The following is a 25,397-nucleotide window of genomic DNA, read 5'->3' as shown; positions in this document are numbered from 1 at the left end:
ATATATATTTGACACCACAACCTAAAGACGATCTTATTCTTTGTGTACGATGTCATGAGCAGTCTAAAAGTGTCTTTGTTTACTCACCGGTCAATCTCCAGTTCCCTCTGCCTCAGGAGTCCCTCCTTAATCTTCACCAGGGTATTGACAGGGAGAGACGTCCCACCCATCTGCAAAAACAATAATTACATTAGAACTGCTCATCTGGTGAACACGTGGGGTCAGGCTAGCGTGTACTTATGGTAAGCACACTGTAATTAGCATACTCTGTCATCATAATCACCATCAGCAACAAACTGCCATCGAAGCCACGCAGCATTACAGTGACGAACTCCAGGGGGTTTGTAAAGGTCTCTTCTCGCCTCGAGGATGACAGTGAGTCTTTGCGCTATGCAATCTAATTAAGCATTTGTTTATAACTTTACTTGCATGGTTTTTCCAAGGAGATGCATGACTCACTGAAAGTGATAAATATCAGTTATAAACTGAAAGGATATATTTACACATGTACAGTAACATCTAGTTTCCCCACAGCCAATCACCAGCAGCGCATGTTTGAGTGAAGGGTGACGGGTCATGCCTCTTTAACACAGAGATCATTAGGGCATTGATGTGCTATCAGAGTGCTGAAAGGACCCTCTGAAGAGCTCGCTGATGATGTCACATCCCAGGGTTTACACTAAATACACATGACTCTATAACTCACTACAGCACAAGGGAAAGGTCCCGAAATATAAAGGTCTTGAAATATTGTTATGATCCATATTGTATGGAAGATTGGGATTAAACGAGTCACTATTTTCATGTGAAACTGCTCAGTTTTCAGATCTTTCTAAATATTTATAAATATTTATAAAAAAAAAAAACTATAAAACATACTTAATAAATATATATATATATAAAAATATATATTTTCAATATATTTAATATACTTTTAAAATATTTTAGTTGCTGCTTTTATATTTTTATAAACACAGATTTATATTCAGGATTTGCAGGTAATAAAAGAAACAAATAATAATAATTTTACATATTTAATACTTTTTTTTATTAATTAACAAATATAAACATTAATTAATTTATATTTTAATTGCAACTTTATTGATATACTATAAACAGGTAAATTTTCATGATTTGCAGGTTTCTCGTTATGAAATTAACAAAAATATATAATAATTATTAAATGTATTTAATATAAAATAATGTAATGTTTAATAATAAATTTAAAAATAATTGACAAATTTTAATATTTTTCCAAAAAAATTATAATCGCTACTTTATTGATATAATATAAATAGATCTCAATTCAGGATTTGCATGTTTCTCATAAAGAAATTAATCATTTCAAATGAATTATTTAATTTTAGAAATTTATAATTTTCAAATTAATTAATACATTTCAATGAATAATTATTAAATGTAAATAATTCATTTTAAAAAATCCATACTTTCAAATTAGGTTAGTAAAATATTGTAAAATCTTTTACGTATTTTATTTATTTTCAAATGATATTTATTTGAAATATTATTTTACTTAATATTTTCAAATTAATTAATTAACAATTAATATAAATTAAATCATTTACTTCTTTTCTTTAATCATAAGGTGCCTCCATGTTCACTGTTACCGATTCTTTGTTATCTGAGCAACTGTTCAGAATCAAAATAAATCTTAGGAGTCCTGTACTTTTTGCACTGGATACTAGATGCGGTATGGTACATTTTATCCAATGGCTGCCGTCCACTAGACTATCCATTCAACTGATGTGGTTGTGCAGGAGCAATTACACAACCAGTTATCAGATGCATTAGTCTCATTTACATCAACTCTTTAAAATAGTGCGTATTGTTTCCCAGACTTGACCAGCCGCCAGGCTCACAAATGCCATCCCTATAAATGCGGCACATATCAGTGGCACACTCGAGCTTGCAAACATGCCTTTATTTGCCTCTGGAGAGGTTTTAGTCCCAGCAGCAAACTGCGCGGTGATAAGAAGCAGGTGCCACTTTCATTGCCAGACCTCCCTCAACTCTTCACATAGCTGGGGATATTTTTAACAGTCAGTGTGTGGCAAACACAACAAGCTGGCTCAAATCTCCATAGTATGTGCCACGAGCACCAACCACTCTCACACAAGGAGCTGTGCAGAAGGAGTCCATCACCAGTTGGGTGGTTGGTGGCAGCGACAACAAACACAGGCTGGGAAGCAGATGACAGAGAATGGATGGGGAGAAGTTGAGTAGGCAGCTCGCTCTATTCACTCTTAAAGGATTAGTTCACCCAAAAAAGAAAAGCAAAATGACTTTCTGTCTTTCCTTTTGCATAAAAATGGGTGCAAATGAACCATAAAAAGTTGTATAAATGGTCTATACAACTACATTTATGTGAATGGGTTTCAATTCCAGCAAAGAACCGATAAGAAATGTGTACCTTGAATGTAATGCAAGCTGCTTTGGATAAAAGTGTATGCCAAATGTAGATGTTAAAACTTAAAAATAATGAAAGAGACATTTTAAGAAATAATTAATTGTAATATTTTATAAAAAAACTAAAAACACTAAAACATTAAACTTATGTCATATTTTAAGTTTATTTTTATTACAACATAATTACTTGAATACTATCTTGGAATCAAAAAGATTAAGAACCACTGAAAGTAAGTGGTCTTAAGTGAGTGGTCTTGTAAATCGAATCGTTTAAAAGATTCAATTCAAAAGAACGATTTAGTCACAAATTGCAGTTACCTCTTTTATAAATGTCCAGGAGAGGAGATGTAGGCTGAATTGCAAGATTTTCCAGTCAAAAAGACAATTTCAATTTGTTCATCTATAATTTGGCTTCAGAAAATGTGGAATATTGTGCTATAAGTTATATAGACCGCTTTTATTATTTATTTGCATACTTTTTAAACTCGAAAGTCCCAATCCTATTTATTTTACCTGCATGATATTTAAAAAATGACATTTATTTTTAAAGAAAGCACTAGCACACACTTTTTGGGTTTCAAATGATAAAACAAAAGACATATTGTTCATATTGTGTGGACATTTAAGCCACAGTTAAAAACGTATAAAGTAGAGAGATACTCAAAATACTCATAAAAGACAGACCAGCACATAATTAAAATATCTTATTTTGCTGATGAAATGACAAAATGTGAATTTTTTGAATGAACTAATCCTTTAACAGATGTATGCAATCTGACGAGTCTAACAGGGCGATATCTGAGGGTTACAAGAACTTCTTAGACATTAATGATCTAATTTTGTTTAATAAGATTAATTAGCTTCCTTAAAGTAACTGTGACAGGTGGAAGTAGGCTAACTATTCAACCAAATGAAAGTCTGCAGGCCTGTGACGTGTCCACGCATCTGACCAGCAGGCTTTGCGTTGAAGATTGGGGTGTGTGTAGGCCAGGACATAGCTGTCATTCCCCACCAGCTTGTCTCCTCTGAGGGTGTTGTCGCCACATGCCAGAAGTACCATGCCATTCCTATCAAGACCGGGACCTTTACACTTACATAAGATACTATGTTGACCCTAGGCCTCCACAAATCTGTCATAAATGCAGGCTGTTATACAGATGTGGCCATTAATTTTTTAAATTATATTTTTGGGCCTTTTTATGCCTTTATTTGACAGGATAGTAGAGAGCAGACAGGAAAGTGTTGGGTGAAGAGAGGAGAGTGGGACCGGCAAAGAACCTCGAGAAGGGAATCGAACTCGGGTCGCCGTGAACGCAGATGCACTGTGTCTCGGCGCGCTAACCATGAGGCTATTAGCGCCGACAGAATGCACGTTCTTTCACGCAGCAACACGCAATTCATCACGCGTGATCACGGAGCACCCTGCAGGCGCTTTTTCAGATTTTTTCAAAACATTGTCCTTCACACAATATCCACCAGGTAGTGCAAGGAATAACATTCTGCAGTTAAGCACCCAGGAAAGATCTACGACAGCGTTTTATTGCCACGCAAAATAAAATAAAATAAAATAAAATAAATGTGAGATTATGAGATTAAAGTCATATATTTTGAGAATAAAATCAAAATTACTAGAATAAAGTAGTAGCCATATTGAGCGTGTAGTTGTAACAATATAAAAAAAAAACAATATGAAAAAAAAATACTAATTTGAGAATAAAGGCATAGCATTATGAGATTAAAGTCTTAGTATGAAAATAAAGTCAAAAAACAAAGTCATATCAATACAAGATTAAAGTCATTGTCTCTGTAGGTTTTATAGCATCAAAATGTGTGAGTGTTTCTATGACAAATATTACTTACCAATAACTAAGCAAGTTACAAAACATGCATCATAGCAGATAAGTCCCGAAAAGCACAGCGCCTGTCCTCTTGGCAAGTGGGCACCTAGCGGGAATAAACGTCTATGTTTACCAAATTTTCTGCATTTACATAAACTAAAAGCTTTATGAGTCAGGGGTTTGTCTAAACTTGTTCATCCACCTGCTCCTCAAAGCTCTCGACGGCACTGTTTGTCTCCCTCCAAGCGGCCATTTAAATAGTCTAAGACAGGAACAGCTGCTTGAGGAAGGAACCTCATTCAGTACAGTAGACTGAGGCCAGAAAATGCAAAATGCTGCGTCTTAAAGTTTATACTCCCTTTGGTCCTCGTTCGCCTCGAGTCAACAACTTTGAATAGGTCTTCATTTGAGAACGGAGAAACCTTCTCTGAATATTTTATTATTAACCACTACAACATTAACTCTATGAACAAAATCCACATTAAACACCGAAAAAAATCACTTGACATCATATTTCCTATTTAAACAAGTAGTTTGGGCAGGACACAACAAAGGGGAACATATTTTTGATCAGTTTTACAGGAAGAGAAGGACATATCTTGAAACTTCAATTGCGATAAGATGATAATGATATTGCTGTTATGGTTAATAGTGATTATATATATAAGCAATTAAATATCTAATACTGGTTGAATCTGATGGATGGATGGATAGATGCGTATTCCTAATAAATATAATGTTAAATATTAAATAAAACAAACGCAAATCTCTCAATGTAAAGTTACTTGACAGTGTTTAGGAGCAGCATATAAAATCCTCTAAGCTCACAGACAGGAAAGAAATTGAGTTCAAGAGTTGATTTCATATGTAAAAAATGATAAAATATCTAAAAATGACTTTCTAAAAATGTGGCTTAGTCTGGTAGCCATTAGAAAGAGGGATTCTTCCACAGAGGACGGATGCCCTTGGTGAACAGTATAAAAGTCAGATCCACTCTCTCAAATGCAGCAAAGAGCACAGGAAAGGTCTGATGCCTTTCGGCTACAGCACTTGAACAGTTTCGCTCTGTCACATTGCACAGCTAATCTGGTGCCAATTCCCTGAACTCTATCACACCCTGCCACTGCGCTTTCTCTAAGGCCCTCCAGACAGCCGTCCATCAACCTCTTGGCATTCTGGGACAACACAAGGGAGACACGCTGGCTCTTTTCGAGGTGGCGGTACTCAGAATTGCCAATAAAGGCAGTGCTGTGGCCATTTGTAATGCAGCCGGGAGTTCAGCAGTGTGTTATATAAGAATCACCTTTCGGTATTCAGCACAGGTAGATGATATCAGGTTTGCTCAAAGCTATTCTAGATCCAGAATACTCAATACATAAAAACAAATACATAAAATTGAACATACTGTGTCCCAAAAATTATTTAGACAATTAAGCTATGCTTAAAAATGTCTTTACATTAGATTAAGAAACAAAATATTGTACAAACTGATATTTATTTGAAAGAAAAAACTAGAAGCACACCTTTATATATATATATATATATATGTGACCCTGGACCACAAAACCAGTCTTAAGTCGCTGGGGTATATTTGTAGAAATAGCCAAAAATACATGGTATAGGTCAAAATTATAGATTTTTCTTTTATGCCAAAAATCATTAGGATATTAAGTAAAGATCATGTTCCATGAAGATATTTTATAAATTTCTTACCGTAAATATATCAAAACTTCATGTTTGATCAGTAATATGCATTGCTAAGGACTTAATTTGGACAACTTTAAAAGCGATTTTCTCAATATTTTGATTTTTTTGCACTCTCGTCCATTTTTTCAAATAGTTGTATCTCGGCCAAATATTGTCCGATCCTAACAAACCATTTCAGATTATGTATGAATCTCAATTTTGAAAAATTAACACTTAAGACACTTAAGTTTTGTGTTCCAGGGTCACACACACATATATATCATACTATATATATATATATATATATATATATATAGTATGAATGTCATTGCATTAAATTGGGCAACAAAACTATTATAGCATAATAACAATATTTATTTGAAAGAAAAACTGCACAAGCTAAATATTTATAAAAGAAGGTTGGATTAAAGTTTCAAAATATTTTGAAGTTTTAAATATAACAAATATTATTGGAGTACATTTTACAAAAAAATACTATTTTATCTTTTCTACTTCAAAATGTCATGTTTAATTACTTGCTGTTCCTTTTTTAAAATAAATTCTTACAACACTTAAGCAATGCTTAAAAATGTTATTGCATAGACATACTGCAGATTAGATTTAGTAACAAAATATCAAGCCAAGTTATATTTATTTGAAAGAAAGACAAACACATTTAAAAGAATACAAAAAAGAAGATTTGCTTAAATTTTAAATGATAAAAAAAACAAAAAACATACTGTTCAAAAAGAAAACCAAACACAACCTATTTGGATACTTCAACACCTGTGTGAATTTGAGCAGGAATGACTTCATTAAAATCACTGTGGCTCCAGTTGGTTAAAAGTACAAGCTATTAAATAACAATTTAGAAAGTTAATTCTGAGAAAATCTCAAGCAGCATTTGTTTACAGATGCCACTTAATGAAATGACATTCAGACATGTTAAGTGTCACTCGAGTGTCCGAATACCTTTTGAGGGTCACTGTATACACACACACTCTGTCACAACCCAAAGGCACCTCTGTGTGTGTGTTCTGGTGACAGCTGTTGGATCTGGGGAGCGAGTGTGCTAAGCTGAACGATGAGGTGAGACATGGATGTATTGCACCTAACGAGCAAACTTTCCAGCACTGGCCAGAGGGCATGGCACAGGCGAACGGACAATGTGTATGCATGTGCATGGCAACCAGGCATTTACACGCCGTAAACACTCTGACAACGAGGTACGGTGAACAAGGTCACCAGAGAGAACTGACCTCCTCCATTTTAATGAGCTCTTCCAAAAAGAACAGCACGTCTACCGAGCCGAACGGCACACACAATGTCCTGTTGCATTGGGATTATGGTAGTGAGGAGAACTAACATGCTTACTAATGCACATTCAGAAAGATCTGAGGAACTTGCTTAAAATAATTGGTTTATGCTTGATTAGACACACAACTGTGGTGTTCACCAGCAAAACCTTTTCAAAAAGTATTTTTTATGAAGCTGAATCATGGACATCACAACACAACCCTCAAACATTGGCATCTAGTGTGCATTTTAAAATCTTTTTATACACTGACATGGTTTTGGTCAAGTGTTGGTCATCCAGACTTAGCCAAAAACAGTTTGGCATTGGCTGGAGGCTTCGTTGAAATCAGATGCCATCATAATGCCCTCTCCATTCCTCATGTCCTCTTCAAGCTTTTAGAGCTTCCCTGACTAGTGAACAGAGCTCCTTATAAGGCAGAGAACTCGGGATGTTTTTTATCTCAAAATAGAACTCAAACAATGAGAAAAAAAGCTCAAATATGCAAGAAAGTTCCCAGAGCCCCCTGAGGATGCTCTTAAACCACAGGTTGAAGATGATTATAGTCTATTAGGACATAGGTATCATCTTCTCAATGGAACCGGTCATTTAGCACATGCTGTTCTGGCCGCAACATCAAGAGAATATTTGTATTAATCCACCAGTGAGACTGAGAGCTGCCGGATACAGTTACAGAGTAAATTCAGCCAGGGCTGAACGGTTCAGTAATGCAAGCAAATGCAAGAAAAACAATATATTAAGCTCAAGTATTGTTTGCAAATATTTCTGTTTTGCTTGTTTAGATTCTTGTGAACCTACTTGGCACATGCAGCAGGGAATAAAATGTGTCACTACCTTAATATAAAATGCACAATTTTTATCATGTGACAATAAATTTAGGCAAGGCCCGTAATATACCTGTAAGTAAGAGATGCACATGAAAAAAAGGTAAAAACGATTTAAAAATAAAAATAAAAAAATGATTAAAAGATGATTTTTAAAAGCTTTTTCTCAGGGCAAAGTTAATTTTATAAATTTTTATACATGCAAACTTAATTCATGTCCATTCAAATGTAAGTAAGATTATAGTAAATAAAATGAATCAATATATACATTAAGTTTATAAGTTTAATAAATTTAGTTTAGGCCTTCATTTACCCTCAGTGTAAAATCTGACAAACAAAACAAATATAATAAAAATAAATACAGCAATAATATCAGTACCCTATCAACTAATAAATATATATATATATATATATATATATATATATATATATACACACATACATTTGTATACTGTATATATATATATATATATATTTTTTTTTTATAAATTTAATATATTATTTTAAACCTGGATACATTTATTTTAATTTTGCTTCCAATTTAGGATTTGATAAATAAATAATCGTATAAATACTGTCCATGAAAACCTAATTTCGGTATGCTGCTCTTATGTAAGGATAAAGCCTCATAAATCTGCTTCCAAATAAAAACTGAGAGAAAGAAAGCGAGAGCTCAGACCCCTCCTACGCATCTCTTTTCTTTTCTCTCTCCTCCTCTACTCCACCCCTCCACTTTTTCTGCCATAAACTTTCGAACTCCACATTGCTGCCACAGACCCTCCTTTCCTCTAAAACCAGAGCAACAGGATTGAACCCCAATACTCTCCATCTACAGATTTAGGTAGGTAACATTTTCTTGTATATCAGTTTCAATGGTTGCCTAGTCGTCAAAGATCAGTTCATCTAGATTTTATCCTTGACGGTTACCACATTTGACTATTGTGTCTAGTGCTGTTTGATAAGCATCTCTTCATAAACATAGCATTTTTAGGATGGTGTGTCAAGTTAAAAGCAGTTTGACTTTTAAAAATGCACCTGTGGAAAAAAAGAGAATGGAGTCATGGAGTAAATTCAAACGGCTTTCTTAATATCAATTAGTTGACGAGGCTATTTACCACTGAACGCTCCGTGCATATGCATTTCCACAAGCAGCAATGCTGTTAATATATTTTTGTGATCAATAATCAGAAAGTTATTCAACAGTTAGCCTTTGTGTTTTATATTCATAACTTTACACAGCAGTGGACGACGTGTCCGAATGCACAGAGCCAGAGATTAATCAGAGTTTTGATGTTTGGGTCTGCCCGCTGGTCTTTGTAAGCGCCGCTCTGTGTGCTCACGATAAACAGCGAGCCAGACTCATTCTTCTCCCGACATAAATCGGGGAGACGTGACCTAGACTGACTCCGACCTATACACAACACCCCACATTTGCACTCCGCTGGGAGCTCTGACAGCCCTTCATTTCAGCACAAATGAGCTCCCTGCATTCACTGCGGCCCTGCAGAGGAAAGGTTAACTGCATACAGAAGACCGTTAAAGCAGGAACCACAACACAGGTTGCACACATCAAATTGTGTTGGCTTTCGCATAAGACTGAGGCAAATATCGAAGCAATAAAATGCACAAAAGAAATTATGATTCTTGCACAAAAATATATACGCTATATGTATTTGTACTAACATTTGTAGCAACTGCCTTATTATTATACAAATACATGTTCACCTTCATATTAATATACGATTGCATAATCTATTATTATGCATTTATTAATGAAGCATTAATTCATTTAATTCAATTCATTAATTATTTTATTAGTTGTATATCATTTATATGAAACATATAACAATTATATTTTTGTCAGAAAAGATTCTTAATTTTAAATAATTTATTTTAAATATATAATGCTATCTCTCATTGCATAAAATAAAAAAAATGATATGATCAGTAAGTCATGGCAACTTATGTTTTTACATTAACTCATCAAAATAAGTTTTGTAATTTTATATGAAATTCAGCTTGATTATTTAAAGTCAGTTTTATGTCATTTAAGTTAACATGACTTGCACAAGTTAATTATATAAACTATAAAAGTTTAAGGCTGCAAAATAAGTTTTTTCATAACTGTACTGTGAATGAAACTGCAGTAAATGTGAAAGTCTTTTAAACTGATTTGCTCCACTTTTGTCCAGTATTGCATCTCTAAAACACTAGTTTCAGAGTTTCCATTTCTTCACTAACTGAACTGTAAGAAATTATATCAGTAATATATCTAAAAGATCTGAAGCTTCGAAGCAATAAAGTGAAATATTAAATATCAATATGTGACTCTATCTGCACAGCCCTAATGTGCATGGCCAAAAATGCCTGTCCTAAAGCCAGTTCAACAGGCACTGTCCTACCTGTTAAGAGTCATGCCCTCAGAGGCGTCACCAAGCCACAAAAATCCCCCACTGCATTGCTCCACAATACCATCATGGAAAGTTAAGCATCGAGGCCAACTGAGTGCACTCGCTCTGCCTCACGTCGACTTATTTGTACAGCAGAGAGTAAAAAATATGCACATAAACATGCACAGGCTTGGGAAATCTCCGGGCCAGCTTTTCAGATGATTTCCTTCTTCGGTGCGATTCCATCTTATTTTTGCTCTGCTTGTTTTATTTTTTTCACTACTTTCTTGGCTCTCTCTCTGCATTTCAGTGCAGACGAGTTGACGTTTTTCTGCCAAAGGCTGGCTTGAGAGAGTTGATAGAAATCTGCTCAGAATAGCCATACGAGGAAGGGTCTCTTAAACATATGACCTGCTCAATACCCTCCTAAGAAGATGTTAATGATCTTATCATTCCCAGCGGTGAAGGCAGACATGACTCCTTACTAGCTAACTAGGGTGCTGGAATGCTGGTGCCCTGTGGTGTTGACAAACATCTCTCCAAAGCCTGTCGTCACCAGCAGCGGGTTTATCTCCTCTGTGTCACGTGCGGCCTGCGTTGGGCACCTGAATGGACTGCTCCACTCCAGGCTTCACTGTCAGTCACTTGTAAACTTAACGTCTTTGTTCAGTGACACCGGTCAGCTGGAAGCAAGAATCACTATGAAAGCAAGCGGTGGGGAACTGTAGGTTGTACTTTTCCATAGCTTATCGTCAATCATTCTGCTGAAAAAACATTGAAAACATGGCTTTTCAAGTTGAGATGAGACTCTTTAAGACTTATACTGAGTAAAATACACAATGCAAACCCTCTAATTATTAACATTTCAAACATCTGCTATCTGTCACTTATGTTAAAGGTTATGTTATGTTAAAATATGATGCGATTTCAAGTTCTCCTTTCTCTTTGGAGTGTAACAAGCTGATCGTGCATAGATAAGATCTATCTATCTTATTTATAAAATTAACTTTGCCCTGACAAAAAGCTTTTAACTTTAAAAAAAATAATCTTTTAATTATTTTTTTATTTTTATTTTTAAATCGTTTTTACCTTTTTTTTCATGTGCATCTCTTACTTACAGGTATATTATGGGCCTTGCCTAAATTTATTGTCACATGATACAAATTGTGCATTTATATGAAGGTAGTAACACATTTGCAAGTTTTTCCCTGCTGCATGTGCCAAGTACGTCTCTGAAAGCACGTCAATTGAAGTAGCTGCTAAAAATATTAAAAGAAAAAAGAAAATGCAACATTTTAGTCAGTTGTTGTAGTTAACAACAGTGACCCATCCCTAATTTAAAGTGGAACAGACTAAAACAAGTACATTATTTTCCTGACAGGAAGCCACTGCCGAAGCCTTCATATTAAACAATATAAATTGTGGAAATGCTTAAATTGTTGAACATACCACGCATGCCATTAAAGGCCTGTTTTATGTCTTTACAAGCTGTTGCAAAGGAACAGCTTTCTGTCAAGCACGATCAGACAGGTCACTACCAAAACAACCAATCCTACACATCCTGTTTCCCCTTAGGCTAAAGTAGTCACAGCCTACATATCCAACAACAACAACATCCCAGGCCTTCATTACTCTCTTGGTGACAAGTTGTACGTGGTAAAATAGAGTCCGGCTCCTGAGGGATTCTGGGTAAATCCTGGCCACGGTTTCAATGGAATATTGCGACCTCCAAAGGTCATTCCTAAGAATAACCTTACTGCGGGCGAAGCAGATAACGCAACACAGCGGCCAATGAGAACACAGGCCACAGGTGCTTCTACGTCCACGATGCTGCCGGATGCATCCATGAGACAGAACTCCATACAGATTTGAGGAGACAGGAAGGGGCAGCAGTCTGAAAAAGCGAGATAAGCTCACCTAGGACGAGGGCTCCACTAATACGCAAAGATTTATAATCAAGGCCACTTTATCTTTCAGCGAAAACAGGGCTTCATCTAATCTTTCTGGAGGCGAAGTGCTAAATCCTGATTTAGGCTGTTTTGTACACATGTAAAATCACCAATATAAAACATCTTTCTGAAGCCACCTCTTTTTATTTACTCAGAGCCAAGACAGGATAATGAAAAGATATAAGCTCACTCCTACACCGCAAAGACAGTTATATAAAGAGATAATATGTGCTGCTGAAGTCTCATCTTGCAAGCGTTCAATAATAATAGGTTAATGACATTGCACACAAAGTATGATAGACCAAGGCTTTGTACAAGTGCATTTAAGCAAGAGTAAGACTTCAAAATCCACTCTGAAAGAAGAACCCAGAGAAACCGAGACCCCTGAGGTTTTAATTTTAGGAACCTGTCAAGCATCTGCCTTTTAGGTGACACATCTGAAACTGAAGTATTTAGGGCATAGAAATGCTCTGTTTGAGACTAATAGCCATTTCATTTGACTTGCATCAAAGTTGGCAAATGCATTGAATGCTATAAAGAGTCAGAGACAGTGTGCACCATTCAAACTACTTCAACTTTGACCACTGACCTTTTAAAGCACAGCTGATGATCAATGGAAAAAGTCTCACAGTGTACACTATTGTTCAAATAAGAAGAGTCAGTAAGATTTTTTTTTAAAGAAATGTATTGCTTTATTCAGCAAAATTGTATTACATTGAAATAAATAAAATCCAGAGACCATGAAGACATTTATAAAGTTATAAAACATTTTTATTTCAAATAAATGCTGTTCATTTGAACTTTCTATTCATCAAAGGATCCTGAAATAAATACAGAATGACAGTTTCTACAAAAATATTAAGCAGCGAAACTGTTTTCAACATCGATTATAAAATATAATTTAAATTGGTAATAATGTCACAATATTATTGCTTTTAATATTTTAATATTCACCAAATTCAGACTTGTTGAGCATAAGAGACTTCTTTCATTAAACAAATCCTACTGACCCCAAAGTTTTGAATAATAATGCATACAACAATTTTGTCTCGGTACCATACAACAAGCAATGATTAAAATGAATTTTTATTTACTTAAGTTTAACGTATAATTTAACATTTATGAAGAGATCTTGACATTAATGCACCATAATTCAGTCTATTTCGTTATAGGCAAAGTACCATCATTATTTGACAAAAATTTTGTGACTCTTTTTGTGGTGTATTGAAACAATCATATTTTTCACGCTGTATAACCTGACTGTCCAAGTGGCCTTTTACATTTCTATTGAATACATTTCTATAATGCTAATCATGTGAAATGACCTTAAAGTGATAGTTCAAACAAAAAAAGAAAATGACAGACAGAGCTGGGTTACTTTTTTAGAATTACTTAGAATTACTAATTGTAATCTGTTACTGATTCCAAATTACATGACAAAAAATTGTAGTTAGTAACGTAATCCATTACATTACACATTTTAGGTAATGTAATCAGACTACTTTTAGATTACTTTTGAAGTTACTACCCATTCCACAGAACACAAAATAAGATATTCGGAGGTCCATGTTACTTAGACCCCGATGTTCTTTAAAATATCTTCTCTTGTGTTCTGCAGAGGAAGCCAGTCATACAGGTTTGGAACGGCATGAAGGTGAGTAAATAAATGATGATAGATTATAAATTTTTGGATGAGCTATCGCTTTAAGGACACTATATAGTGTCAAAATCTTCTGATACATCTACCAAACCTGCATGACACGTGTGAATCTGCATGCACATTCACTCTTTCATCTCCTGCTCCTTTCCCTCAGCCAACCGGATCACCTCCTCCATCACCACGACAACCAGCACTGCTTCCTCCTCACACGGCTCTCTGCTCCACCTCGCGCTACTGCCATCCTTCTTCCTCTCTCCTCCGCACCTCTCCCCTCTCTCTGCACTAATCCGTCCCACCCACCCCGCCTCAGCATGGAGAAGGTGCAGCACATCACGCGGGCGGCCATTCGGCGGGCGTCCACCATGGAGGTTCCTCAGCAGGTCAAGCAAAACATGCAGGAGCTCTTCGTCAACTTCTGCCTCATCCTCATCTGCCTGCTGCTCATCTACATCATTGTCTTGCTAATGTGAGCGGGTGGGGCCACAGGTTTCCCTCTAGCCAATGACGACGAAGGACTGTACATAGGGGCCAATCATGTTGAGGGGTGGGATAGGTGGGGCTATTTATTATTTTGAGTAGTTGCATGATTTGTGTCAAAACATTTTGATTGTAAATAGCATATTCAGAGTAACAGGCAATACTGATATAAACTAGTGGTTAAATATGGATTTTTAGTGGATGTTGCCAACATCAACAACTAGACAGTCAGATGATTAAAATGCCAATATATTTGATAATGTCTCACCCAATTGAATTACATGATTTCATTTGATTTGAGCCAAATGCTAAGGCAGCATCACATGTATCCTAAGCAGAAAAGCCAAATTAAATTATGAACTGTGCCATTTTAAAAGTAAATCCAAGACAGCGGAGGAGGCAAAATAAATAAAGTAAATATAACTATTGAGTATAATTAAAAAATATATTTAATTTAATACTGACAAAACTAGTTACATTACTGTTCAAAAGTCTGGGGTTGGTCATTTATTTATTTTTTTATAAAAAAAAAAAAATAATTAAATGAAAGCTTTTGATCAGATGCAATAAATTGATCAAAAGTGACAGTAAAGACATTTATAATGTTAGAAAAAAGCTGTTCTTATAACTTTCAATTTGTCAAAAAAACTAAGAACTGAGAAAAATGTATTGCAGTTTCCACAAAAAATATTAAGCAGCACAACTGTTGAACATTGACTATATTAATATTTCTTGAGCAGCAAATCTGCATATTAGAAGGATCATGTGACAATGAAGACTGGAGTAATGATGCTGAAAATTCAGATTTGTGTCACAGGAATAAAATACATTTGAAATTATATTAACATAGAAAACTGTTCTTTTTAATTATAAAACTATTTCCCATTATTACTGTCCTTGCGGTATTTTTGATCATATAAATTCAGCTTTGGTGATCATAAGAAGCTTTTAATCTTACTGACCCCAAACTTTTGGACAACAGACTACAATCAATTTAACAGCACAACTGATTAGAAATGAGTTAAATCAGAGTCCAACTAAAACAGGATTGGAGCTCACTGTGATCTTAAGCTGCATGCAAGTGTCTCTCCATGTGTCTGTCACTATCCCGTCACTGCATGTCACCTGCGGGCCTGGGGGATTTGGATTGAGCCACGTCTTCTGTCACACACTGTGCCAAACTGAAAAACACTTGCTCAATAAAAACATTACATGATCACTTGTGTGCAATAAAAAGGGTGCTGTTTCTGACTGATACTCCCACTGTACTAATTCAGTTATTGTCTGTTTATATGACTCTGTCTTATCAGAAAAGCTCATATCAGTCTGTCAATCATGTTTAGCTCTTTCCACGGCATGTGAGAGACCAGCGCTCATCCTCCTTTCACTGGTAAACAACAAGAACTTCCACTTGGGGCCGAACACGCTCGGGATACACTTCGACACAGCTGAACAACCCAGGAAATCTCCATCCCATCACTATGGATCTGATTAATAACCGAGGACTAAACCTGCTGCTCAACTTTCTGTTTATTGTAGTGGCTCTACTGCTCATGCTGATCCTGGTCAAGCTCATGTGACCCAAAAATGGCCAGAAATAAGAATTATTGGTATAAGAGGGACGTCTGTTTCAGAGACTCCTACTCTCTCTACCTCCAACACCAATTTAAGGTTCCTTACATGACATTAGACTGACTTCTAAACTTTTTCTCACTTCAGCTACACACCAGACGAACCTGTGCAAAATGATTGGCAGGCAGAGAATGTCTCTGATTGGCTAGTTTTCTCATGTAGGCTTTTCCCCTAATTTTTTTCACTGTCACAGAGACTTTTATTAGTTCTCAGGGCACATATTTCACTCATTTCAATCAGATAGTAGGGACGTTTTGAAAGCCTGGTGTTAAAAATGTCAGCTATAACTACTTTAGCCTACGAAGCACACTTTGCTAGAGCTTAATGGAGGAGTAAGGCAAATGCTAAAAACTGATTTCCACTCACAAATAAATCAAACATTATAAAAATGTAAAACTTGATAAAAAATGCTGCTACATTTCAGTAACCAAAAAAATAAACTAAAAACTGAGGCTTTAAAACCAGTGTCACTGCGCCGTCTAGTGGTTGCTGCCTCTTACAACACAATTCCATAACAATGGGGTTTAGATCAAAATGAGATCATTTTCTGTGAACAGCAGATTTGGATTGAAGTACAGGTCAAATGAATTAAAACTGAAAATATAGATGTGCACTCAAATCACATGACAAACCACTGACACTATTCTTTAAAACAAAAAGCTGTGGATATGCACTCCTAATAAGACGTATTTCATAAATTGAAGGACACAGTCAAGGTTTTAATGAGAATACACACTGGTTTGCCTATTATATAATCAATGTACTCTTTATATATTATTTATACAATCACTGAGCGCTTGTTAAAATCTGTGTGAATATATTTATGAAATAATTATACTCATAAATGGGAAGGAATTACTGTGCAGTGCTGGCAGTTGAGAAATAAGACAATGAAAGCAAGTGCTGCGAATAAAACACTTCCACTGATAATAATGTTTTTTGTGTCTCTTTGTGAGCTGAATAAGACATTTCGAAGCTCAAGCAAAGAATATCAAAGATATCAGCAAAAATGCAGAGTCCATTTGGAACAAACACTGGGTTTTTACTAAAAATAGACACGCGGTAAAAGAGACCATAATCAACTTGAAATCAAAATGGACCTAATCTACTTTCTTAATGCACGCTCGTTCTGTCTCTGAAATGACTTTTATTATCGTTTGACGTCAAGAATCCATCTTACTCTTCAACCCTACAACTACCAGGCTCAATTCTGGTAAGTAACACAGAGTTTTCAGAAAATATACACATATATACACACATATACATATATATATATATATATATATATATATATATATATTATATATATATATATATATATAGTATAACATAAAAAATAGTATAGCATAAAAAAAAAATTTATTATATATATATATATATATATATATATATATATAGAGTATAATTTTTTTTAAATGATAATTTTTATATTTAAATTATTATTTTTAAAAAAATATACTATACACACACATATATATATATATATATATATATATATATATATATATATATATATATATATATATATATATATAGTAAAAAAAAATTAATTAGAATTTTTATATTTAAATTCAACATTTGTTTATATTTTCTCTCTCCCTCTCTCTCTATGTATTTTAATGAAAATGTTAGGAGGCCAAGTAAAAATGTCAACTACATCCAAACTAGGAGAATATCGTGTTGTTGTTGTTGTTTAGCCTGGACAAGGTTCATTAGCAATTTTCTCACACTAGTCTCATGTTCACACATTGTTTAAGTCCTCTCAATATATTTTGAAACGTGAAACAGTTGACATATATTGTCTAAGTGTTTATTTTTACAAACTGAAGGTTAAGTCGTATTGAAATACACTGAAATATAAATATTAGATGAAAAAAAAGATATATATTTAGATTTTTTAAATTATGACAAAAAAATAAAAACATAAAAATGACAAAGGTATCACAAAAAAATAAAACCTGAACTAAAATTAAATTCAAACAAAAACTAAAAATTGTATTTAATAATGAGTAGTAATAATTATTAAATGGTATAATAGTATATAATTAATACTAAAATAACACTGGTGTGGATGTATTCTGAAACATCCTTTAAACACGAGCTGTATTTAAAAAAAAAAAAAAAAAAAAAACAGGAGTCTGATAAATGAAGCATATTTGCATAGCAAATTTTTTCTGTGGTTTGTGCTGTAAACAGGACAATTCACCCCACCACTGTCTCTCCAGCAGAGGGCGCTGTGAACCTACTTTTTAAAGACATTTCTTCATTTCTCCATGCATTTTTCCATCTTTGCATTCCCTGTCAAAGCAATTGGAGACTGACCTGTGGGAGTTCCGCTTCCTGTCGTTGTCGCTCTCGCTGCTGCTGTTCCTGCTGCCACGAGCCGCATCCCTCCGGTCCTGGCCGGTACTCCATCTGCTCGCTCAGCCACATCTGAGTCCGTACGGCTGGCTGGATGGGTGACCCTCCCACGGCCTGGTGTCTGAGAGTGGGACCTCTCTGCTCGGGCCCGGCCAGGCCCATGGTGGGCGTCTTGCTCTCTGGTAAGGCACTGTAGGTGAGGTCTAACGTGCTGGGCTTGAGCGGAGAGGAGCAAGACGAGTCCGTTTTGCCCAGGTTGTTACTGCTGCCCAGGTCGTACTTAGTAAAGTCAGAGTTGGTGGAAAGTTTGTGCAGGCTCTCAGAGAGAAAGCCGTCTGAAAAAAGAGGGTCCTGTCGGTAGCCGTAGAGCACACCTCGATCCAGGGATCCGTGAGGGTCCATGCGGTACGCCGGCCTCCCAGAAGGGGTGGATTTCTCCTGGCCAGTAAGACGGGTGAGGGAGGACCAGCGGCGCACCGGCCGGGGGTCTTTCATGTCCAGGGGGCTGTAGAGGGGAGAAGGGAGCTGGCAGCTGCTCCAGGGGCTGGAGGGGGCAGAGGGCGCGCTGAGTTTGGAGCTGGACGGAGATGGCATGACGTGGGCCGTGGGGATGGGACCTTGCGAGCGCAGAGGCTGGAAGGACAATGTGCCGCTGGAGCTGGAGTGGTCTGGAGACAGATAGAAAGAGAGGCTAAATTTAGTCATTTTAGGCTTAACTAACAATGTTAATGCTCCTGCTAACGTCAGGTGTTACTAGAAAACAGAACTTTAATTTGAATGTAAACACATTCTGGGTGTCACTGCTTTGCTGTCAGAAGGAAAACAGGTAGCTGGCTTGTTATGGATCAAAAACAGCACGCTCTACTGAGTGTGGACTTTATTTATTTACCAGCAGCAAATCGCAAGATCCACCTCCCTTGGTTTCTGTTACTAACTCAAACAAGCTACTTCATTATATTATATTACATTACATAATTTCATTATATAAAATTAATTTCATATAATAGAAATTAACTACACATTTTCATGACCAGCATAAACATAAATAATAATAATAAAATAAATAAATAATAATAAAATACGTGTAAAACTTATTGGATATTATTCTTACAGGGGACAAAATAAAATAAAATAGATGGAATATAATAAACTCAGGGTTATAAATAAGTGTTAATTATGATTGGATAATATTGGAGATTATATTATGTGGGCTGGATAGAGTGAAAATAAATAAATAAATAAATAAATAAATGTTAAAAATGATTGGATATTATTGTTATAAGGCCTGAAATAAAATAAAATAAAATAAAATAAAACAAGTGTTAATTATGATTGGATATTACTCGTATGTGGGCTGGAACGAGTGAAAACAAACAAATAAATAAATAATCATGTTAAGAATAATTGGATATTATTATGTAAACTGAAATGAGTGTACTGAAAAAAATAAAACAATAAAATAAAATAAAACAAGAGTGTTATAAATTAGTGTTAAAATGACTGGATATTACTCTTAGGAGGGCTGGAATGAGTGAGAAAAAATGGAAAGAGGTTAGAAATAAGTGCTAAAAAAAGTGTTATATTATTCTTATTTGAGCTGGAATTAATGAAATAAGTGAAGCATTTTTATTAGCTTTTTTCTTTAAAGGGCACCTATTATGCAATAATCACTTTTATAAGGTGTTTGAACACAGTTGTGTGGCCACAGTGTGTGAAAACAACCAGCCTATAATGGTAAAAATCCACCAACTAATTTTTTTATAAAACCAATAAATCATAAACAGTCTCTCCAAACGAGCGGTTTCAGATTCTCTCTCTGTGCACGTCACCGAGGGGAAAAAGTCCCACCCATTTGTGACGCACTCTGCCCTATTAGCATAAACACAGCCCTGAGTGAGAAGCTGCAGTCCGCCATTACTAGAGATATATACAATGTCAGCACCAAAGAGGCTTTACAAGTGTTGTGTTTTGGGATGCACTAACGGACATAGGAGCATAATCTCCCCTCATCTGAGCCGAGGACACTGTGGTTAAATTTCATTTTCGAAGGAAATATCCCGAAAAAAAATCAGTAACATCCCCTAAATGTTTAGGAATTAATACCAACGCTTCATGCACGAACGTCAGCTCCAGACAAAGTATCACGCGTTTGTTTTCCAAACTGCCCTTCTGAAAAAGCTTCTCGTCACTCTGTAAGGCTTATTGCTAAAGCTATCATTGTCTCTTGTATGTTTTCTCTGATGCTGCCTTCAAGTGCTATCAGAATGATCGTGAATAGGAATGTAGTAGTTAAAGTTGCATATGAAAGCAATGTGAGTCGATTGCTTGAATTTGTAGAGCTCATAATCAGAAGTGGGACTTATAAAGTTTGTGATAGCATGAGACCAGCTATGTTGTTATTTTTATCATGCCGTGCTCCCCGTCTGTGTAATTCATAAATGCAAATTTATTATACACAGTATAATCAGATGACTGACTTTGACTAGTTTTCTGTAAAGATAACAGGCTTGTACTAATAGATGTAATGTTTATTTGTAAAGGCTAGCACTGCTAATGCGGAGCTGGAGCTCTTGAAGCTCCGCCCTCTTCTCCGGGAGCAACAGCTCATTTGCATTTAAAGCAACATACTCAAAATCAGCGCGTTTTGGCTCATACCCTAAAAGTGGCAATTTTAACAATCTATAAAAATGTATCTGTGGGGTATATTGAGCTAAAACTTCACATATACGCTCTGGGGACATCAGAGACTTATTTTACATCTTGTAAAAAGGGGGCATAATAGGCCCCCCTTAAATATAATGTTAAATTAAGCAGTAATGTGGATGAAAACTGAATATATTGTGACAATGGATACAAATGCTTCTCACAGTCAAAGAGAAAAGTCTAGTTTGAAAGAGTAGAAGTGAACAGTTCCCCCCCTCCCCTCAGAACTGTTTATAACGGCCTCGTCTGAAAGGTATTACACGGAAAAGTTTGGAGTGTCACAAGCCAATGATGATGATGACATTCCATTCTTATTCTTCCTGAGAGACTGCAATGACCGAAAGTAACTGAATGGAGATGACCTAATACTGACCCAGCCCACAGTTCTCCAGTATCCCATCATGCTTTAAAAACAGATCACAAACACTGCGAGAAAACACGTCATGATAAACAGTGACTGAACTCATCTGACTGTGAGTCACTGCAGGAGAAAAACATATTCATCAAACTTACTATTCTTATATAAGACTACCAGACTTCAAACCTATGAAGATTTGATTCAAAGCAATATATATATATATATATATATATATATTGTTGTTGGTGCATATTATTAAAGTTATATTTATAAGGGATGCACCAATATGGCTGAAATGGGTAGAAAACAATTCTGATTATTTTAAATAATAATTTTATTAATGTTATATTTATTATTGTCTAGGTCCAACAACAGTCTATAAAGGTATATAACAGACTAAATTAATAAAAAAAAATTATGTCATGGAATGTTAATAGATACATGTACAATGAGACATAAAAATGAATAATAATTTAAAATGGAAAATAAAATGGATGCAAAATACCTAAATAGACCTAAAAATAAAACACACAAAATACAAAATAAACTACACGCCTTGAAGTAAAATATTAATCATGAAATTATGTTGCATTCAATAAATATGCATAATGAAAAGTTAGTACAAATAAAGAAATAGGGCATGTTTTTATGCATTTACTTATTGTATTTAATTATGCCTACATTGCATAGTAATTTTATTTACTGCAACATTCCACAAAGTATTTTAGAATAATATTATAAAGATATACACACACACACAGTATTTATTTATTTATAAAGATTTATCTCTGTTAAATCTCTCCATAGTAGTCAACATGATAGCAAATATTATAAATCTATACTGATGTGTCTACCTGTTTTTTAAAAGCTCTAATTTTTTAATAATCAAAAAAGAACAATAACTTTTTTTTATACTTTCATAAATCCAGATTATTTGTTTTCCTTTAATTGGTGTAATCTACTGTAGTCACATTAATACATGAGTAATAAATAAATATTTTTGATTTGAATAAAATTAGTTCATTTAGAAGTTCTAATGTTAGGGTACCTGACAAAACTGTAAAAAAACAGCAATAACAAAGCACACTACAACAGACAATGAGAGGAAATGTGAATCCAAAAAATACGTATACTGCTATAATAATAAATGGGAAGCAGAGGTGAAGCAAATGAAAGGTGCTGATGTGGTCACCGGAAGCGTCTGAGGTCAGTGTACTGCAGTATGAGCAGTCATGGCAGAGTGAAGAGCACTGACAGTCACACTGAGACGAGCTGACAGGCTTTATCACCGTCATGAGGAAGCTTGAGATATGGACATTCAGATGAAGAAGCTCAGCTGTCCGTGAGGCTCTCATCATATCAGTGCTGTCATGTGTGACCGCCGCTTCAGACACTTTGTTCTGCGAGATATGAGCAATCAAAATGTTTCAAAGGATGCTCAAGCGGTTTCTACAATAGTATCTTAAATCTGATTAAATGAGTCACATGAGACTCAGTATTCACACACCCATAACTGCACATCCATTGAATTCTGTATTATTGTTCTGCAGCAACTGTAAACAGCCTGCAATTATTTATTATGATTTGTGTTATTTGTAATAATTGTTCATTAAAATTGTGATTATTGATACTACTACTAAGTAATAATAAAAACTAAATTTATTAAACATGGGTGTATTTGATCATTTGCTGCTGTTAATGTTTATAAAAGCAATAAGACACTCAGGTTGCAGTATTTTTATCACTTTTTTTCCTGTTCTCCACAAAATATCTCCTGTTCTCCACATAAATATGTACAGTAAATCACAGTCCTATTAGAGACACCTGACTGGCTTTCAGTGATCATATCAAGGAATTCTGAACTCTAGATATCAATTTTGAGTCATAATCACATAATCTTGACTAACTTCTAATGGTAAACTGCCACACATCTCTACGGAGGTTTGCACAATGCGGCTCTTTGTTGGCATGAGTGTGTCTGCCAACAGAAGACCATCTGGACACAGAGGAGAACTGAGACGGCACATTCCACAGAAGAGACGCCGCTCTTGCAAATGTGCACATATTGTACACACATACAGTTATTGAACACTGCCAAACAAATCACAGGGAATTACCTGGTTTTCCAGACTGACAAGCCTACTCTCGCATTTGCTTCCAGTGCAACAACCGTGTGAGGACTACAATGCAATACGATCATTTGCGTTTTTTGACTACTGGATCACCAAGGTCAACCGAGATGGATGTTGATATCAGGTGTAAATGGGGATTTCAAAGCTTTCTGAACCTGAGCCAAATCTTGAGCCTTCAACAATGTGAATGAACAAACGAAGACTATAAAACTTGTTACTTTTATGGCATGGTTTCATAACTACTTCACCATCTCTTAGGAAAGGTAAAGTGAAACAAAAAGCAAGAAGTGAAAATACTTGTGCAGTGTATATTTACTCCAATATGAAACCGTGACAAATTGCTTCTGGTTTTAGTACCAAATGCAAATAAACAAATGCAGTTTCTTACATTGTCTGCTGATTTCTGAAGGAGCAAATGAGGAGGTGTAAAAATGCGACAGAATAATTTTTCCTTTTTATGTGGAAAGCACACATATGGCTCTTTAACAATGGAAAAGAACAACATAATCCTGACATAATCAACTATTCTATGCACACGCTATGATTTCATACCAAAAACCTGCCGTTTTCAACATGACAAAAGAATTTTACTGTACAACATGTTCACTCTCTATCCTTATATAGTCAAGTGGTCTCTAAACAACCTTATATTTGGAGTGCCGTGTCGTAAAATGGGCCGGACTAGCCATTCCAGAGAGGTTGGATTAAGCCGCCCAGAATAACCTCATCTGGTTCTAATTTACACTGGGGTGGAGGAGAGAGAGGCAGAGCAAACCAGGACTGCTGAAGCCTTGGGCTACGGGTGCTCCAGTCCCAGAATTCCCAGCACAGGGGGGGACAACCCACTGATGAGCGTCTGCTATTTATCAGTGCTGAATAAATGTGACAACCAGGTTTGAGGTCAGTCTATGCGATCGATTAGCATGGTACAGATCAGGCTCAGATTCAAAACATTTAAAGTCAAATCAGTTTGGTGTTGAAGCTCATGAAAGTAGGGGTGAGGAAGAATCAGGGTGGGCTGATCTATGATTGGTTGACGTCTCCCTAGGGCTGAACAGATGTGTTTAGGTCGATGAACATAGTCTGTGCACTTTCAAGTGATTTGGGTTTCTTGCCGTGTTTCTGTCAGATGGGCTGTGATAAATGTAGTGCTGTGTGTGTTTGTATCTCTGGGATTCTGAAATGTGGGTCACCGAAATCTACAAAGCTCTTCCTCCTACGGAGATCAAGCCATTTATAAATCATCAAAAACATTTTTTTTTTTTTTTTGCAATAGCGCCTGCGCTTTCTGCATGTTTTCTTACCTGACTTATGACAGATTTCTCTCAAAAATCTTTGGATTGAGGATGGATATTTTAGAGGAAAAATAGATGTATAGATGGATGGATCCTTTAGAGGAAAGGTGGATGGATGGATTAATGGATATTTTATAGGAAAGATGGATGGATGGATGTATATTTTAAAGGAAAATGGATGGATGGATGAATCAATTGATGGTTGGATGGACAGACTGATACTTTAGAGGGAAAATGGATTGGATGAATGGATGGATGGAAGGATAAAATCTACAAAGCTCTTCCTCCTACTGAGATCCAGCCATTTATAAATGACAAAAAACATTTTTTTCTTGCAATAGAAAAATCGC

The 25,397-nt window shown here is 35.6% G+C and overlaps 1 protein-coding gene and 1 pseudogene across 2 annotated transcripts in view; one reads left to right on the top strand and one right to left on the bottom strand.

The window, feature by feature from the left end:
- The window catches only part of LOC306880007 (centrosomal protein of 85 kDa-like), a 58,158-nt pseudogene that overhangs the window by 14,207 nt on the left and 18,554 nt on the right, over window positions 1-25,397 (bottom strand). Inside the window, exons 3-4 of the transcript XR_013785891.1 lie at window positions 18,521-19,227; window positions 88-170 (exon numbers count right to left, since the gene is read on the bottom strand). The product of XR_013785891.1 is annotated as a centrosomal protein of 85 kDa-like (transcript). The remainder of the gene's footprint in view (window positions 1-87; window positions 171-18,520; window positions 19,228-25,397) is intronic.
- On the top strand, window positions 8,862-17,126 carry LOC306880008 (phospholamban-like). Its single transcript, XM_079433270.1, has 4 exons — window positions 8,862-8,931; window positions 14,048-14,083; window positions 14,244-14,555; window positions 15,910-17,126. The coding sequence occupies exons 3-4, from the start codon at window positions 14,401-14,403 to the stop codon at window positions 15,926-15,928; spliced, it is 174 nt and encodes a 57-aa protein (XP_079289396.1). The 5' UTR covers window positions 8,862-8,931; window positions 14,048-14,083; window positions 14,244-14,400; the 3' UTR covers window positions 15,929-17,126.

The sequence above is a fragment of the Barbus barbus genome (assembly GCF_936440315.1).
Source record: "Barbus barbus genome assembly, chromosome: 14".
NCBI lineage: Eukaryota > Metazoa > Chordata > Actinopteri > Cypriniformes > Cyprinidae > Barbus > Barbus barbus.
This window is presented reverse-complemented; position numbering and strand designations above follow the sequence as displayed.